We start from the raw sequence: 17,543 nt of genomic DNA, 5'->3' as shown, positions 1-17,543 counted from the left end.
TTTATATTTTTGCTTTACATAATTCCTTGATTACATATCTCTCACTGACCATATTAAGCAATTTTCTTGGATGGCCTTTTGCTGGTAAAAAAAACCCTCAGACACAAAGCCGATTATTTCAGCATATTTCAATGTTATTTATCCAAATTACCAGAGACAAAAATTAATTTAGAATAATAACACTCTCACTAACTCTTTAGAGCGGTTTTCACTTGAGTGTCGAAATTGCGTTTGCTTTGGTTTTGCATTACTACGCTTAGTGATTGGCTTAAAAATCTCGCGCCACTTTCTCAGCCAATCAGGAGTAAAACCAAAACCAATCGTGACTCGCTCGCGCACGTTTTCCCGCGCTTCGTGCCAGCCACATGAATTTGCTTTGAGTTTTGATTGGTTCACTGGATTGTCTGTGTCCTTTGTGATTGGCCAGAGTAATTACTTTTGTTTTGGTTTTACGACACTCAATTGAAAACTGCTCTAAAGTGCATACTCTCGTTCGACCTCTCAGACAGACTCTTCCTTTATTCTGCTCCCTGGAAACGAAATTGCTCAAATTCCTCTCTCCAGCAATGTACTTGACAGGTAGGCCTACGTTCCTCGTATTTCAGTCAGAGAGGTTGCATCCTAAGATTTATCATATGACCCGTACGGACCCGCGTGCAAATTCCTTGGAAAACCATATGAAAAAAAGTCCCGTATGAGGGCCGTACGCCTCGCTCTAGCAGGGCCGGAAAAAGCCGTACGGCCCTACTAGAAAAGCGTACGGCCCCGCTACTGCCGCGAGATGCATGGAACCAGTTGATTCCACGGCTTTGAATTCAGATGAACGATAATTAAGATTTTTCTAAAAAGCAAAGAATGTCCAACATGTTTATTAAAACTTTACTATCTAGAAAGCGTTGTAGTTTGCAGGCGCAAAAATTTAAACAAAACGTAATACTCCTGACAACAACGATAAAATCGAAATAAAAGTCGTCAAAAAACAACATAATCGAAAAAAGACGTATCCTGGTTTGAAGTCATGATAAACATTGAAGAAAAATGCAAATGCGAAGAAAAGTCAAATTCCTCTTTCTGCTGCGTAAATTTTCAAATCACAACAAACAAAATGCGAGTACATGTTTACGACTAACCTGATTATGACACAGTTTCCCGCTTGTTTTTACGAAGTATTTTAAGCACAATTGGGACATCAACTTTAATGCACAGGTCAACATCGTCGAGGATATAACGAATTCAGGGACTAAGAAGCAACAGCAGACGTTCATGAATCCTACGATCCGTGGTAAACAAAACAACTTGAAGCCGAAGAGAAACGAAGCGAAGCAAAATCCTGAGCTGCCAGTAATCCCTTTCCAAGTCTTTATGTAGTTTCATAGATTATCATCAAATGTTGTTTTTAACATCCAAAATCCTTCTTGGTGGAAAATTAATTAATCCTCTCGTTCAAACCAATTGTGAATTTCGGCTCAGAAGAAACGTCGCTAAGTTGTTCAATCAGGAGTAGTAAATTCAGTCTTCGCTGAGACGAGCACGACTAGCCGAAACGTCGTGCAAATTCTTTGTTGTAGTCCTTCATAAACGTTTCCTTTGAAATTTCTACTAACTGCAGTCATGTACGAGGAATTTAGTCGGTTTTAAATCTTCTTGGAATGGAGCTAAAACTCGGAGATTTGGTTGACAATTTTAACAATAGTTCAAAAACTTTGTACGCACATCGCAGTTCAAATGCACTTTACTGGCTTCCCAAACAAATTACGAGCTACCATTGGCTTTTCAAAATGCGCGCGAAACGGGCCGCCGCGTCTGTATCCACGAAAGAAAAACAAAAAAAAAAATCAGTGGTCATATGATAAAATGCTTATTGACTGAGTTAGGTCGGGCCGGACGGGAAAATATTTGGCTCTCGGTCAGGACGCACGGACCTCGCTGCGCTCGGTCCGTACGTCCTGACCTCGAGCCAAATATTTTCCCGTCCGGCCCTCCCACTCAGTCAATAAGTACATAATATTCTTACCAAGCATGAAGCTGAAGTAATAACTGAACGATGTTGTAGTGGTTCCATTTTTTCCCATGTACTGGGCAGTGTTCTTGTTATAGGCCAAATTACTTTTCAAAACAATACCATCTCAAAGAAAATTTCACTGAGTTAACACCTTGTGTAACACTGCTTCATAATTTTTTCCTTTCAATTTCCTGACTCTCAGAGGTTGGAGGTTTTGACATGGATTTTTTAATACATTGATTGATAACATTACTGGCTTCACCAGGAGTCATTTTGTCAATGTCTCGCTCAGAGTAGCCCAGGGATGCAAGCGACTTTCTCATCTTTCTGGTGATCTGAGTACAGAATAGGAATATTATACACTTAATGACTGAACCCAAGGGAAACAGTTCATTTTGTTTTCCGAGAATCTCAATGTTTTTGAGGCTTCAGGAAACATTGAAATTTTTTTTCACAAAATTCTGTTTTATTTTGCAAAAGAAATGGGACAAAGAGGAAAGAACCACTACAGCAAGGGGTAGAAAGTAAGAGAAAAAAGAACTGTGGGAGTAAGAGGTATGGGAAGCAAATATATTTAAACTTGCCTGTACCCCTCCCCCCAACCCCCCCCCCCCCATTTCTTCATGAGTCAGTCAAATAACACTTCAAATATACATCTGCCAAATGAGAAATTAAAAAAAAGTACCGGTATGTAATAAAATCAAAAGGAAGATAATTACCATGAATGGGACATGTGCTGTTTGCTGTGGTCTACCATTGAGAAGGGCATCTAAAGCTTTCTGAGAGTTGTATCTATGAAAAGAAAGATTGTCACCATTGTGCCATACAAAAATAAATATATTTTTAATATGGATAGCAAGTGTACATATAATATATTGCCCTAACTGACAAATAAAAGCTAACCGTAAGCAAACCGGAGTGAAAACTAACCGCAAGCAAACTGAAGTAAAAGCTAACCGCAAGCAAACAGGGGTGAAGCTAACCACAATTAATATACAATCTTCGTTCACTGTCCAAAATCCACGCGCGCAATTGGTTAAAATAGATCACGTGATTTTGCTTTGCCTGTCGTCAGCAAACTCCGACAGTGCAGTATTGACAATAGTGCACAAAAACCGTGCATCATTGAAAGTGTCTTCAGCTTCAAGGCTTGCAGAAGTGGAAGAAAAAAATTCCAAATAATCAACGATCCAATACCAAACAAAATCGAAGAGGATAACAACTTGAAGCGCTCTCATGTTCAAAGGTAAACTGCAGCTCAATAAATACCGGGTACATTTTTGTGTGTGGTTGACTTGCTTGTTGTTTGATTGTGAAAGCCATCTACTTGCTTTGAACAAGATTCTCGCTGACTGTATTTATGAACGACCACAGCTGATGAACGATTTTATGAACCATTGTAAGCTTTATTTTTTGTATGGCTTATTTGTGATTTTTATATTATTGATCTAACCTGTGTCATTATCTACAGTCTGTAAGTTACTACACTTTTTATTTTTAAACATTATTGTTTGAAGTTCGTTAAGTCGATGGTCGCTTGCAGTGTACTCAGATTGTATATTAAAAGGGTTAGAGTCTGTCCATTGGTGTTTTGTTGACAAATACACGCACTTGCTGGCCTCACAATGAACTTGAAATGTTCAATACCGCACTAGGCTATGCCTCGTGCAGTATTGAAAATTTCTTGTTCATTGTGCGGCCAGCGCGTGCGTGTATTTGTCAACAAAACACTCACAACAGTTTCTAACCCATAAGCAATCCAGGGTGAAGAAGCTAACCACAAGCAAACTAGTGACATTCCGTAAATACACGAAATAAGGTCACCCTCTCAAGATTTCACATGGAGGTCCCCCCCAGATCAGGAGGTTCCTTGGTACTGTATTACCTTGAATTCATGGCCATCTAAATCTTATCCCAAAGGCAATTCCGAGGCATTAAATTGTTTATTCACTTATTAACTCTTTTTAAACTTGTCAATCGATTCAATTATTCATTTTGTTGTGGTACATGCATGAAGGCTGTAGTGTATAATTATTTAACAAATGGTAAACGTCACAGTGTGCACTATTAAGTTACAGATGCACACGGGAGGTTGCTAAGCACGAAAGATGCGTAAGAGTCCCGCGAGGCGATAGCTGAGGGCGACTCTAGCTTCTTGAGTGCTCAGCAAACCTCCCAAGTGCATCTGTAACTCAATAGTGCACGCTGTGATGTTTACCATTTGTTTTATAGCACAACTTTTAGGCGATTTACTAAAGTTTCTTTGAGGTAAAATTGCGCCCGCTTATTTGAACAATTGCGTGTAGTGCTAGCGTAAACGCTTACGAAAACCTAAAAGAAGAAAACAAACAAAACAAAGTTTCGAATTATTTCAAACTTGCATTATACCTCAAAGTCTTTCAGCATTATGGAGAAATGGTTTTTCTTATAATAATTAACTTTTCAAATTCAAAGGAAAATCGAGAAAACAAGTAAAAACTCGTGAGGTAGTGGCACTTTCTTGTGCCATGTCGCAACAGATCAGCGCACACGCTCAGGTTGAAGCATACATCAGCATGCACCCATGGGCAATTATAGCACAACTAAAGTAAAGCGTGCGCTCTGATTGGTTAATTTAGCGTCTACTATTTGCCCATGGGTGAACGCTGACGTATGCCTTCAACCTGAGCGCGCGCGCTGAACTCATGCGACATGGCACAAGAAAGTGTATTTTCTCGATTTTCCTGTGAATTTGTAAAGCTAAACAAAAGAAAATCCATCTCTCCATAATGGTGAAAGTCGTTTAGGCATAACGATCGTCTGAAATAATTCAAAAGTTTGTTTTTTTGTGTGTTTTTTCTTTTAGGTTTTCGTCAGCACTTACGCGAGCACTACACGCATTTGTTTAAATGAGCGCGCAAACTTTTACCTCAAAGAAACTGTGATAAATCACCTAAAAGTTGTGCTATAAAACAAATGGTAAACGCCATAGCGTACACTATTGAGTTATGAATGTACTTGGGAGGTTTGCAGCTTCTTTCGTGCTTAGCAACGTCCCGCGTACATCCATAACTCAATAGGGTCAGAACTTCATGCTAGCTCACATATAGAGCACTTTCCTTATATGGTTAATAGATGTATTACCCAGGTCACCACGGTTTATCTATCACCCCAGTTCACTCTCGTTCACCACAGTTTATCATCATTCAGTATGTTTCACCATAGTTTCCTCGTTCACTATAGTTTACCCTCGTTCACTATAGTTTACCCTCGTTCACTATAGTTTACCCTCGTTAACTCTAGTTTACCCTCTTTCACTATAGTTTACCCTCGTTCACTATAGTTTACCCTCGTTCGCTATAGTTTACCCTCGTTCACTATAGTTTACCCTCGTTAACTCTAGTTTACCCTCGTTTACTATAGTTTACCCTCGTTAACTCTAGTTTACCCTCGTTCACTATAGTTTACCCTCGTTCACTATAGTTTACCCTCGTTAACTCTAGTTTACCCTCGTTAACTCTAGTTTACCCTCGTTCACTATAGTTTACCCTCGTTCACTATAGTTTACCCTCGTTCACTCTAGTTTACCCTCGTTTACTATAGTTTACCCTCGTTCACTCTAGTTTACCCTCGTTCACTATAGTTTACCCTCGTTCACTATAGTTTACCCTCGTTAACTCTAGTTTACCCTCGTTTACTATAGTTTACCCTCGTTCACTATAGTTTACCCTCGTTCACTATAGTTTACCCTCGTTCACTCTAGTTTACCCTCGTTCACTATAGTTTACCCTCGTTCACTATAGTTTACCCTCGTTTACTATAGTTTACCCTCGTTCACTATAGTTTACCCTCGTTCACTATAGTTTACCCTCGTTCACTATAGTTTACCCTCGTTCACCCTAGTTTACCCTCGTTCACTATAGTTTACCCTCGTTCACTCTAGTTTACCCTCGTTCACTATAGTTTACCCTCGTTCACCTTAGTCTACCCTCGTTCACTCTAGTTTACCCTCGTTCACTCTAGTTTACCCTCGTTCACCGTAGTCTACCCTCGTTCACTATAGTTCACCCTCGTTCTCCATACTTCACCCTTGTTCACCTTCGTTCTCCATAGTTCACCCTCGTTCACCCTCGTTCACTATAGTTCATCCTCGTTCACCATAGTTCACCTTCGTTCACCATAGTTCACTCTAGTTCACCCTCGTTCACTATAGTTTACCGTCGTTCACCCTCGTTCACTCTAGTTTACCGTCGTTTACTATAGTTTACCGTAGTTCACCCTCGTTCACCCTCGTTCACTCTAGTTTACCGTCGTTCACTCTAGTCCACCCTCGTTCACCCTCGTTCACTCTAGTTTCCCGTCGTTCACTATAGTTTACCCTCGTTCACTCTAGTTTACCGTCGTTCACTCTAGTTTACCCTCGTTCACTATAGTTCACCCTCGTTCACTCTAGTTTACCGTCGTTTACTATAGTTCACCCTCGTTCACTCTAGTTTACCGTCGTTCACTCTAGTTTACCGTCGTTTACTATAGTTCACCCTCGTTCACTCTAGTTTACCGTCGTTCACTCTAGTTTACCGTCGTTCACTATACCCTCGTTCACTATAGTTCACCCTCGTTCACCGTCGTTCACTCTAGTTTACCGTTGTTCACTATAGTTTACCCTCGTTCACCACAGTTCACCCTTGTTCACCCTCGTTTACCTTAGTTTACCCTCGTTCACCCTATTTCTTCCTTGTTCACCCTAGTTTACCCTCGTTCACCCTCGTTTACTATAGTTTACCCTTGTTCACTATAGTTTACCCTCGTTTACTATAGTTCACCCTCGCTTACCCTTGTTTACCCTCGTTCACCATAGTTCACCCTCGTTTACCTTAGTTTACCCTCGTTCACCCTATTTCTTCCTTGTTCACCCTAGTTCACCCTCGTTCACCCTTGTTTACCCTCGTTCACCATAGTTCACCCTCGTTCACTATAGTTTATCCTCGTTCGCCATAGTTTACCCTCGTTCACCATAGTTCACCTTCGTTCACTCTAGTTTACCCTCGTTCGCCATAGCTTACCCTCGTTCACTCTAGTTCACCCTCGTTCTCCCTCGTTCACCATAGTTTGCCCTCGTTCACCCTAGTTTATCCTCGTTCCCCATAGTTTGCCCTCATTCACTATATTTTGCCCTCGTTCACTCTAGTTCATCCTCGTTCCCCATAGTTTGCCCTCGTTCCCCATATTTTGCCCTCGTTCACCATAGTTCACCCTCGTTCACTCTTGTTTACCCTCGTTCCCCATAGTTTGGGAGGCATAGAAAGTTTTCCTCGATATGAGTTAGATATTGTTTCCTTAAAATTAATGAATATGGTTTCCAGTCCATATAGACACCAACATTCTTTACTTTGGTTTCATTAACTGTCAGAAACATCCCCCTTTCGCCGTAGTTGTTTTCATCTTCTTCTTCGATGTCGTCACCGTCTTGTTCTACATGATCATACTCTTTTCTTATCTAATTGATGGAATTGTTCTTGGCCCATTTCCTCACTCTTAAGATTAGATGAAAACATTAAGAGTGTTTTGCTTTGTTTTCAGATGAATGACGCTTCATTTTCATACCCCCCTCCCCCCTTTTTTCCATGTTAAATGAACTTTCCCTTTAGTTAACCTTAAAGTTTACAATCTTCACAGACTGACGAAGGTATTGAGAATAAAGGTAGTTCCACAAACTCTGCTTTAGACATTTTTCATGAATTTATTTATTCTGCATGTATTCTTTCGTTTTCACCGAATAACAGACTTGACAGAAAGCACTGAAAGCACATGAAACTGAAATTCCAATTCAAGCGCGTTCTTAGCGTATTATGTTTCTGCCATCATAATAATTCAAGTAAGCTTTCGCTTTCATCGTGACCAAATTGACGCAGTTTTAGTTCCTTTCTATTAGCATTTTTGAGTAAATGTTCAAACGAAACGATATTTATGTTTATTATATTTTTCCAGTCCGATTAAAGCGGACCTGTTTTAATATTTATTGTGTTCCATCTCATTGTTTGTCTCTGCGTTTTCGTTTTTTCCCTTGTTCCTTCGCTCCAACCAACCAGTAAATTTTCACAATGAGAATCATATCCTCCGTCCCCTTAATAGAGGTCGGGACTATATGGGTACTAAATGAATATGAAATTTAAGCAGCTGAAAATGATGATCGAATGTGCTTCTGTGCTTTTTGAAAATCTGTGTCTCTTCTTTCTACAAAAAAAAGTTGTTAAAAAGTGGTTAAAACATTGTCACTGCCAACCATAGCACTTGTTACTCCAGTGACCTGAAAGACTTTGTCATTGATTTAATTTTTTTTCAGCATTTGTGACTCTGAAAGCAGCGACCAAAGAACGACCACCAGATAGGATGAAACAGACTCGACTGGTTGTTCAAATTCCTGTTGACGTTAGTGAAGGTATTGCAATGTCAAAGTCAAAAACCCAATTTCTTTCATTGATTCTACATGATCTGCTAAACTATATACATCTATCCATCCATCCATCCATCCATCCATCCATCTATCTATCTAGTTTACGGCAAAGGCTTCAAAATAGGGCGGCTCCATTGTTACTGGTACTGCGTAAAGTAGGCCTTATGGGAATTAATGACAATAATAATAATAATAATAATAATAATAATAATAATAATAATAATTTAATAAGGCTGGACTCAGTTTAACTTCATGAAAGAACCACGATTTCATAACGCCTTGAAGGTATATAAATTTGGAATTTAAGATGCTGCAACCACTCTAGAAAAGGCTCTTGAAAATGTGGAAAAAGAAAACGAAGAACAAGGTATAAATCGAATAACCTTCCACCTTTTTGTAATTTTTCATTTTTTTTCAACTGCATACAATGAATTGTTTCACAATTAGAAAGAGTATAGTGTTTCTCTCTGTACCCCAACTTTTGATAGTAAAATTATTTTTTACTTGCATTTAATGCAGGTTCAACATGTCAGCAGAACAACGGTGAAAACCAGGAAGCTGAAGAAAACCAGAATGCTAATAAGGAAGGTAATTAACAAATTGTCTTTCAGTATAAATAGATTTTTAAATCGGACAGATAAACCACATCAGTTCTTAGATCTGATACTGACGGCCTTTAATAAGTTACAAATTAAACCCAATTTAACCATTTGATTCTTATTACATGAGCAGTTGTGAAACTAGTAAGTGCTCGACCTTTATGATATATAAATTATTTTGCAATTTCAGATGCTGCAACCACTCGAGAAGAGGCTGTTAAAAATGCAGAAAAAGAAAATGAAAATGAAGAACAAGGTCAGTAAATCGAATAACCTTCCCCCTATTTGTAATTTTTCATTTTTTTTTTCAACTGCATACAATGAATTGTTTCACAATTAGAAAGAGTATAGTGTTTCTCTCTGTACCCCAACTTTTGATAGCAAAATTATTTTTTACTTGCATTTAATGCAGGTTCAACATGTCAGCAGAACAACGGTGAAAACCAGGAAGCTGAAGAAAACCAGAATGCTAATAAGGAAGGTAATTAACAAATTGTCTTTCAGTATAAATAGATTTTTAACTCAGACAGATAAACCACATCAGTTCTTAGATTTGATACCGACGGCCTTTACTAAGTTACAAATTAAACCCAATTTAACCCGATTTGATTTTTATTACATGAGCAATTACGAAACTAGTAAGTACTCGGCTTTTCAGTGCATTTCAGTGGCTTGGCGGTAATAAACAGTTGGACATATGAACGTATTTTTCTAAGCGAGAAATGCTACTGACGGAAAAAACGTCTTGCTTGGTTATGAAATTATATAATTTAAAACCCCAAACTTTTGTCTTCTAGATGCATTTGACGATCATGTCATGGATCAAGATGACATAGAAATAATGGTAGGTTAAACATAGTTAGTTCTAGGAAATGCTGTTGCTGTTGATTTTATTTTGGAATTGTTTTTACTAAAAGATGGTCTGCCATGTATGGGGATTTTTATGGCAACTTTCTTTCTTTATTTTATTGTATCGTATTTTGAATGGACAATTAAACTGTCATTAATAAAGTCATGAATAACATTTCCTTAGTTTATGTGGTTCCTCTCAGTAACTTTAACAATCAATGCACTATTCCACTGTAACAACACTAGTGTAATTTTTTATATTTAGGCCACTGACGACGGGTTGTCTGCAAGTGGAATTGAAGGTATAGTATAAGTAAAAAAACTTATACAGTTCAAAAAATATGACCATGAGTATGTCATCAGCCGCTACATTATGCTGGCAATCGTTTAAAACATTTTATCTTATTTTATAACTTATATAAAATGTAAAAAGGAACATAGCGGGACACTAATATGCACTAAGATATAATTTCATTAAGTGACAATTAAAATAATATTCTTCTTTCTTCTTTTTAAGAAGTGGACTCTCAGAAACAAAGTAGAAAGCCATTGTCGGGAAGAAAGAAAAAAGGTAAAAATATCATTTTTAGAAAATAAGCAATAACACGTACCTTACTGTTACTTATTTTCGCGGGAACTTTATTTCGCGAAAATGGAACGGGCATATTTCGCGGGACTTAACTATACAGAAATTGCCATTGAAAGAAACCATAGAAGTTATACATTCAAAATATATTAAGTATAAATAGAGTTCCCATTCTTTCGTTACTAGTTCCACCTATATTTGTTAATTTTTTTATATTTATTAAACGCAGGAAAAACAAATGATGCTGACAAACTGAAGGATTCGTTGACTCCAAACGACAACCTTCCTAGCAAAAGACATCGGAAAAAGCCCAGGCACTTATAAGGTAACTTCAATACAGCTAAAATTAACTACCTCATTATAGAAATTAAGGGCGCATGTTATTGATGTATTTCTTCAGAAAAATCAGTCTCGTTATCAAACTATTATTTATATTATTATTTCCGAGTTCAAATCTAAAACTGCCTCGTCTTGTCTCTTGCAAGCTACAGCCCTGAATAGTTACTTCAGTTACTTACTCTAAAAAATGAAACAAAAAATGTATACCAATTAATTGTCGCTGTTTTTTTTTTTTTTTTTTTTTTTTTTTTTTTCAGGTGCAGTCTGATGTCAAAAAATGTTCAATGTTATAAGCGTCGATAGCTTTTGATTAAATTGCAGCCCCTTCATTTCGTCGTCGTCGTTTGGAGTTAACGAATCCTTTAGTTTGTCAGAAAGAAAATTTATGTTTCATTGATATTACTGCCGACTACAGCTATTTGATTTTTAAAGTCTATAATTTAGGATTGATCTCAATTAACAGAGCATAATGTAGATGTATATGTTCAATAAAGCTCAATGTTGCCAATTGTAAAGTGAGTGTACCAATTGTATGTCCTGTTCTTAAAAAGTAATAGATATGGGCGCGTTAACCAATCTTGGAGACCGTGACCTTAAAGGCTTTGAAAACATGTTTGCACTCAGACAGTATGATCTCAATCAGTTAATCAATCAGTCTATCGGTCAAGCAATCAATTCGGGGAGGGGGGCTACTTGACCTATGTTTAGGGTGCCGCAGGGGGTTTGAAACCCTGACTATGTTTAGGACAATAAAAACCTAAAATAATACCCTTATTTAGAACAAAGAACAACAGCACAATCATTTGCGCTTTGTTGTGAATGCGTCCAGTCCACGATGTTCGACGTATTGAAATGTTAGCACCGATCCCAGCAAATAAAATAATGCTTTTTATTTAAGTGAAAGCGAAAACAATGTAAATACTCGACGACAGTCTTGCAGTCATACCTTGTCTAGGACAGGTTCAGACCCTTTTTAGGACAGAGGAACTTGAAATTATATACCCCGTGTAAAGGCCCGGGGGAGTCAAAAACCATACCCTATCCAGCGGCTCGTCCCCACTCGTTGATAAAAAAAGATACTTTGCTGGTGCGGAAAAAAATAAAAATACCTCATGGGTTATTATTATTCGCATACTTTGGTTTTTATGACTGATGGTTTTGCAGGCCCGTCACGTTTTAAATGCAAAGACTTTGACGTGGACGGACCCTATCCCGGAAAGATGGTCGAATCCTAGCCACTTCTTGTATGGGAAATTACATCCAGGTTGTAATATATATAAAATTAAACGTCTTAACAGGCAAAGTAAACGATAGGATCCTTTTTGACTGCACTAAAAAAATAAATTCAACAAACAATAAAGCAACGGTAACATTTCAAAAATAGGACCTTGCCGGTGCTTCACTTCCACCCCGCCAAAAAAATATATGAAAATACCAACAATTCTCAAACAAAAGACAACATCCAAAAAACCAAACTTAACGTATTTCATATGTCTACTCAAATCTTATTGTGAAATAGAAACAAAAAGTGGAGAAATTAAAAAATGGAAACCTTTTGCGGGATACATATAGGTATGTTTAATATCGTTACGTCCGTGTTGTTTTCTCTTTTTTTTTTCTACTTAACTTTCTACTCCTAATCTCATGTCAGGAACATAGGTTACTGTTATTTTTAAATATCTTAAGTGCAATCACATGCTTTTTCCTTATTTTAATAATCAAAGGTACAATGTCTCTTCCTTTATTATGGTCATTTGCCTTCTTCTTTTCTCTTTGCCCTGTAGTGTTATTGTAATTGCTAGTAGTCCAAGTAGTGTTTTGTAAGCTGTATTTAGGTTAAAGACTGTGAGTAGTCTAAGTACTGTAAGTAGTGTTAATCGTGTACTGTAATCGCTGTCTTTTTTTCTGTATGTATTGTTGCATTTCAATAAAAAAAAAATAAAAAAATAAAAAACCTTTTTAACATGAACCCCCGTAGACGTACTTACAATAAAGCTCTCAAAGAAATCAGAAAGACGTTATTGTTAATAAAAGAAAAAGGTTAGGGTAAACTACGGTAAATGAGGGTAAACTAAGGAGAGTATTTTTATAAACGAAAGTGAACGAGGGTAAACTAGGGAGAACGAGGATAAACTAGGGAGAACGAGGGTAAACTAGGGAGAACGAGGGTAAACTAGGGAGAACGAGGGTAAACTAGGGAGAACGAGGGTAAACTAGGGAGAACGAGGGTAAACTACAATGGGCGTCAAAAGTCCTTGAGACAGTTGGATGAAATTGATACTAATTTAAAATTCCCGTTTTTTCACCTTTAATCTGCTGCCGCTTCTAAACCACTCCCCCTCCCCCCTTTTCAATGTTGTACTCAAACGAGGCAAGTCTTGCAGATAACAAATACAACATTGTTTCGGGGGGAGGGGGTTATATTGAAGGGGTGAGGGGTAAAATTTGTCCAAGGTACTCAAAAAGTGCCGACTGTCTCAACACTTTTGGCGCTCATTGTCTGAAGGTGAATTTTCGGTATATCTTGAAAATAAGAAACTACATAACATGGACACAAACATATATTATTCTTTAGAATCAGGTGATCACATTGGTACTGCGCTGCATTACGAAAGATTAATTAGCGCGTAAATATCGTGATTATTGTAATTTGGCGATGACGTCACAAATCGGCTAGACCTGCGCATAAACAAGGCCAAATCGTTTTTAAGGCTAGAATTTGTGTTGAAACACGTGCGTATGTCTGCTTTGCAAAGAAATTAATAGGATTAGGTGCCAAATAAATTATGCAACAACCTTAAATATCTCGGGGTTTTTGTATCGCATTTTAAAGCTGCTTAGAGCAAAGGAAAAAATCGAGCGTGCGTGACGAGGAAAGCTATCGGACGCCACCAAAAACTGTGTTCCCGGGAAAAGCGGTCCAGTCTTAGAAAAATCCCAAGGTTAAGGAATGGGATGGGTCGATTTACTGTCTAGAAACTAATGCGGTAAGCAGGCGCCAGCGCAAGACACGTTTCTTTCAGAACAGGACAATGTTTTGGCGTAGCAAATGGTATAAGTTCCTTGAAGCACGGCAAAAGGGACTATTTACAGACGGAATGTGAAAAAGATTCTACAAATTGCACGAAAGATCAAACTTGAATGCGATGAAAGCTTGTGGACAGGACGCATTGCGTATCTCTTAGCTAAAGAAGAAGTATTTTTAACATGGTAAATCTAATTACATGACGATGCACTAAAGAAGAACATATAACTTTCATAACCTTTGGTCTGTTTTGAGGACGCATCTCCGATACCGTGAAGTCTCTAGAAAAAGGCGTAATTTCCAGAATAATTGCAAGTATGAACAAGACAATGGATTAAATAATTGTAGACAATGGACAGGGTACAAATATCGAATATATTTTACTTTCCACTGATTATTTTCGCGCATTTTAGAACCTACGATCGCCTTGTGTGACGGTGTCACGCAACTGGTACGTAAAACGTCACATGCCCGTGACTCTGACGGCTTTTCACGTTATTATTGACGATATTATTCATTTAATCACGTAAAAATGCATGCAATTGAATGAAATCGCAACTATCCGTGATTGTTCAACAAACAGCTTGTCAATAACAAGTGAAAAACGGCCTCTTTTCTCGAAATGAACGGGTAACCACGAGTAACCACGGGTAACCAAAATAGTTGAGAAACAAGATACTCTTATTCCTTTTAATTTGTTTGGTTACCCGTGGTTACCCGTGGTAACCCGTTATGTTATATATCAGAAAAATGCGTCTTAGTCCACGAAACATTGTATTTCCATGGATTCTTAGTTTGCACTTATAATTATTGCAAAAAGCTAGATTTCCCTTTCAGACAATGGGCGTCAAAAGTCCTTGAGACAGTTGGATGAAATTGATACTAATTTAAAATTCCCGTTTTTTCACCTTTAATCTGCTGCCGCTTCTGAACCACTCCCCCTCCCCCCTTTTCAATGTTGTACTCAAACGAGGCAAGTCTTGCAGATAACAAATACAACATTGTTTTGGGGGGAGGGGGTTATATTGAAGGGGTGAGGGGTAAAATTTGTCCAAGGTACTCAAAAAGTGCCGACTGTCTCAACACTTTTGGCGCTCATTGTAGGGAGAACGAGGGTAAACTAGGGAGAACGAGGGTAAACTAGAGAGAACGAGGGTAAACTAGGGAGAACGAGGGTAAACTAGGGTAAACGAGGGTAAACTATAGTGAACGAGGGTAAACTAGAGTTAACGAGGGTAAACTAGGGTGAACGAGGGTAAACTAGGGAGAACGAGGGTAAACTAGGGAGAACGAGGGTAAACTAGGGAGAACGAGGGTAAACTAGGGTGAACGAGGGTAAACTAGGGAGAACGAGGGTAAACTAGGGAGAACGAGGGTAAACTAGGGAGAACGAGGGTAAACTAGGGAGAACGAGGGTAAACTATGGTGAACGAGGGTAAACTAGGGAGAACGAGGGTAAACTAGGGAGAACGAGGGTAAACTAGGGTGAACGAGGGTAAACTAGGGAGAACGAGGGTAAACTAGGGAGAACGAGGGTAAACTAGGGAGAACGAGGGTAAACTAGGGAGAACGAGGGTAAACTAGGGAGAACGAGGGTAAACTAGGGAGAACGAGGGTAAACTAGGGAGAACGAGGGTAAACTAGGGAGAACGAGGGTAAACTATGGTGAACGAGGGTAAACTATAGTGAACGAGGGTAAACTATAGTGAACGAGGGTAAACTAGAGTTAACGAGGGTAAACTAGGGTGAACGAGGGTAAACTAGAGTTAACGAGGGTAAACTATAGTAAACGAGGGTAAACTATAGTGAACGAGGGTAAACTAGAGTTAACGAGGGTAAACTATGGTGAACGAGGGTAAACTATAGTGAACGAGGGTAAACTAGAGTTAACGAGGGTAAACTATAGTAAACGAGGGTAAACTATAGTGAACGAGGGTAAACTAGAGTTAACGAGGGTAACTATGGTGAACGAGGGTAAACTATAGTGAACGAGGGTAAACTATAGTGAACGAGGGTAAACTATAGTGAACGAGGGTAAACTAGAGTTAACGAGGGTAAACTATAGTAAACGAGGGTAAACTATAGTGAACGAGGGTAAACTAGAGTTAACGAGGGTAACTATGGTGAACGAGGGTAAACTATAGTGAACGAGGGTAAACTATAGTGAACGAGGGTAAACTATAGTGAACGAGGGTAAACTATAGTAAACGAGGGTAAACTATAGTGAACGAGGGTAAACTATAGTGAACGAGGGAGAACGACGGTGAACGAGGGTGAACTAGAGTGAACGAGGGTAAACTATAGTAAACGAGGGCAGACTATAGTGAACGAGGGTAAACTAGAGTGAACGCGGGTAAACTATAGTAAACGAGGGCAAACTATAGTGAACGAGGGTAAACTATAGTGAACGAGGGTAAACTATAGTAAACGAGGGTAAACTATAGTGAACCAGGGTGAACTAGAGTGAACGAGGGTAAACTAGGGAGAACGAGGGTAAACTAGGGAGAACGAGGGTAAACTATGGTGAACGAGGGTAAACTATAGTGAACGAGGGTAAACTATAGTGAACGAGGGTAAACTAGGGAGAACGAGGGTAAACTATAGTGAACGAGGGTAAACTATAGTAAACGAGGGTAAACTATAGCGAACGAGGGTAAACTATAGTAAACGAGGGTAAACTATAGCGAACGAGGGTAAACTATAGCGAACGAGGGTAAACTATAGTAAACGAGGGTAAACTACAGTGAACGAGGGTAAACTATAGTAAACGAGGGTAAACTATAGTGAACGAGGGTAAACTATAGCGAACGAGGGTAAACTATAGTGAACGAGGGTAAACTATAGTGAACGAGGGTAAACTATGGTGAACGAGGGTAAACTATAGTGAACGAGGGTAAACTAGAGTTAACGAGGGTAAACTAGGGAGAACGAGGGTAAACTATAGTGAACGAGGGCAGACTATAGTGAACGAGGGTAAACTATAGTGAACGAGGGTAAACTATGGTGAACGAGGGTAAACTAGAGTGAACGAGGGCAAACTATGGTGAACGAGGGTAAACTATAGTGAACGAGGGTAAACTATAGTGAACGAGGGCAGACTATAGTGAACGAGGGTGAACTAGAGTGAACGAGGGTAAACTATAGTGAACGAGGGTGAACGGGAGTGCACGAGGGATAACAGTGGTAAACTAGGGTTATTTTAGGTTTTTGTGGAAAAACTATAGTAAACGTGAATAAATACGGTGGTGGCCTGGGTAATACATCTATTAACCATATATGGAAAGTGCTCTATATGTGAGCTAGCATGAAGTTCTTGCCCAATGAGCTAGCATGAAGTTCTTGCCCTCAATAGTGTACGCTGTGGCGTTTACCATTTGTTAAATAGTAGACGCTAAATTAACCAATCAGAACGCGCGCTTTACTTTAGTTGTGCTATAATTGTAGCTAAAGACGGGGTTGATGTGATTTCAATGTCAGCATTTGTACATGAAAGATTTTATTCGCTGTATGCTTGCCCACATTGTAAAATCCTACTTCAAATGAGTCAGCTTCAACTTACCTCCAAAGATTTGTGTGGTATATGAAAAGAATTCCCAGATTCCTTGATCGTGTGACAATTTTTCTGTACCATTTATTCCACCAAACCCTCAACATGTTTCCCCAGTTTCCGCCATAACACTTCTGTCTCGTACCCAGTCCTTATGGAGCAG

At 38.8% G+C, this 17,543-nt stretch overlaps 2 protein-coding genes across 2 annotated transcripts; one reads left to right on the top strand and one right to left on the bottom strand.

Annotated features, from left to right (window-relative positions):
- Positions 1-1,524: 1,524 nt before the first annotated feature.
- On the bottom strand, positions 1,525-17,535 carry LOC144642869 (uncharacterized). The gene is made up of 3 exons (XM_078501961.1): positions 17,393-17,535; positions 2,722-2,794; positions 1,525-2,337 (listed from the first exon to the last, which is right to left on the bottom strand). Exons 1-3 carry the CDS (start codon positions 17,485-17,487, stop codon positions 2,170-2,172), a joined length of 336 nt encoding a protein of 111 aa, XP_078358087.1. The 5' UTR covers positions 17,488-17,535; the 3' UTR covers positions 1,525-2,169.
- Positions 8,329-11,215, top strand: LOC144641757 (uncharacterized). The gene is made up of 9 exons (XM_078500784.1): positions 8,329-8,420; positions 8,955-9,023; positions 9,225-9,290; positions 9,447-9,515; positions 9,832-9,878; positions 10,149-10,185; positions 10,401-10,454; positions 10,699-10,794; positions 11,066-11,215. The coding sequence occupies exons 1-8, from the start codon at positions 8,372-8,374 to the stop codon at positions 10,791-10,793; spliced, it is 486 nt and encodes a 161-aa protein (XP_078356910.1). The 5' UTR covers positions 8,329-8,371; the 3' UTR covers position 10,794; positions 11,066-11,215.
- Positions 17,536-17,543: the final 8 nt, after the last annotated feature.

The sequence above is a fragment of the Oculina patagonica genome, chromosome 2 (assembly GCF_052425735.1).
Source record: "Oculina patagonica isolate OP01 chromosome 2, crgOcupat, whole genome shotgun sequence".
Classification (NCBI taxonomy): Eukaryota; Metazoa; Cnidaria; class Anthozoa; order Scleractinia; family Oculinidae; genus Oculina; species Oculina patagonica.
The sequence above is the reverse complement of the archived record's forward strand: the minus strand, read 5'-3'. Positions and strand labels throughout refer to the sequence as shown.

What these genes read in the sequence shown, in the direction of transcription:
- LOC144642869 (XM_078501961.1), bottom strand. Translation starts at nt 17,487, where the DNA reads ATGTTGAGGGTTTGGTGGAATAAATGGTACAGAAAAATTGTCACACGA. An exon ending in TACCACACAAATCTTTGGAG is followed by an intron (nt 2,795 to 17,392) that starts GTAAGTTGAAGC and finishes TTCTTTTCATAG; the next exon opens with ATACAACTCTCAGAAAGCTT. An exon ending in CAGCACATGTCCCATTCATG is followed by an intron (nt 2,338 to 2,721) that starts GTAATTATCTTC and finishes TTCTGTACTCAG; the next exon opens with ATCACCAGAAAGATGAGAAA.
- LOC144641757 (XM_078500784.1), top strand. Translation starts at nt 8,372, where the DNA reads ATGAAACAGACTCGACTGGTTGTTCAAATTCCTGTTGACGTTAGTGAA. An exon ending in TCCTGTTGACGTTAGTGAAG is followed by an intron (nt 8,421 to 8,954) that starts GTATTGCAATGT and finishes CATTTAATGCAG; the next exon opens with GTTCAACATGTCAGCAGAAC. An exon ending in AAATGAAAATGAAGAACAAG is followed by an intron (nt 9,291 to 9,446) that starts GTCAGTAAATCG and finishes CATTTAATGCAG; the next exon opens with GTTCAACATGTCAGCAGAAC.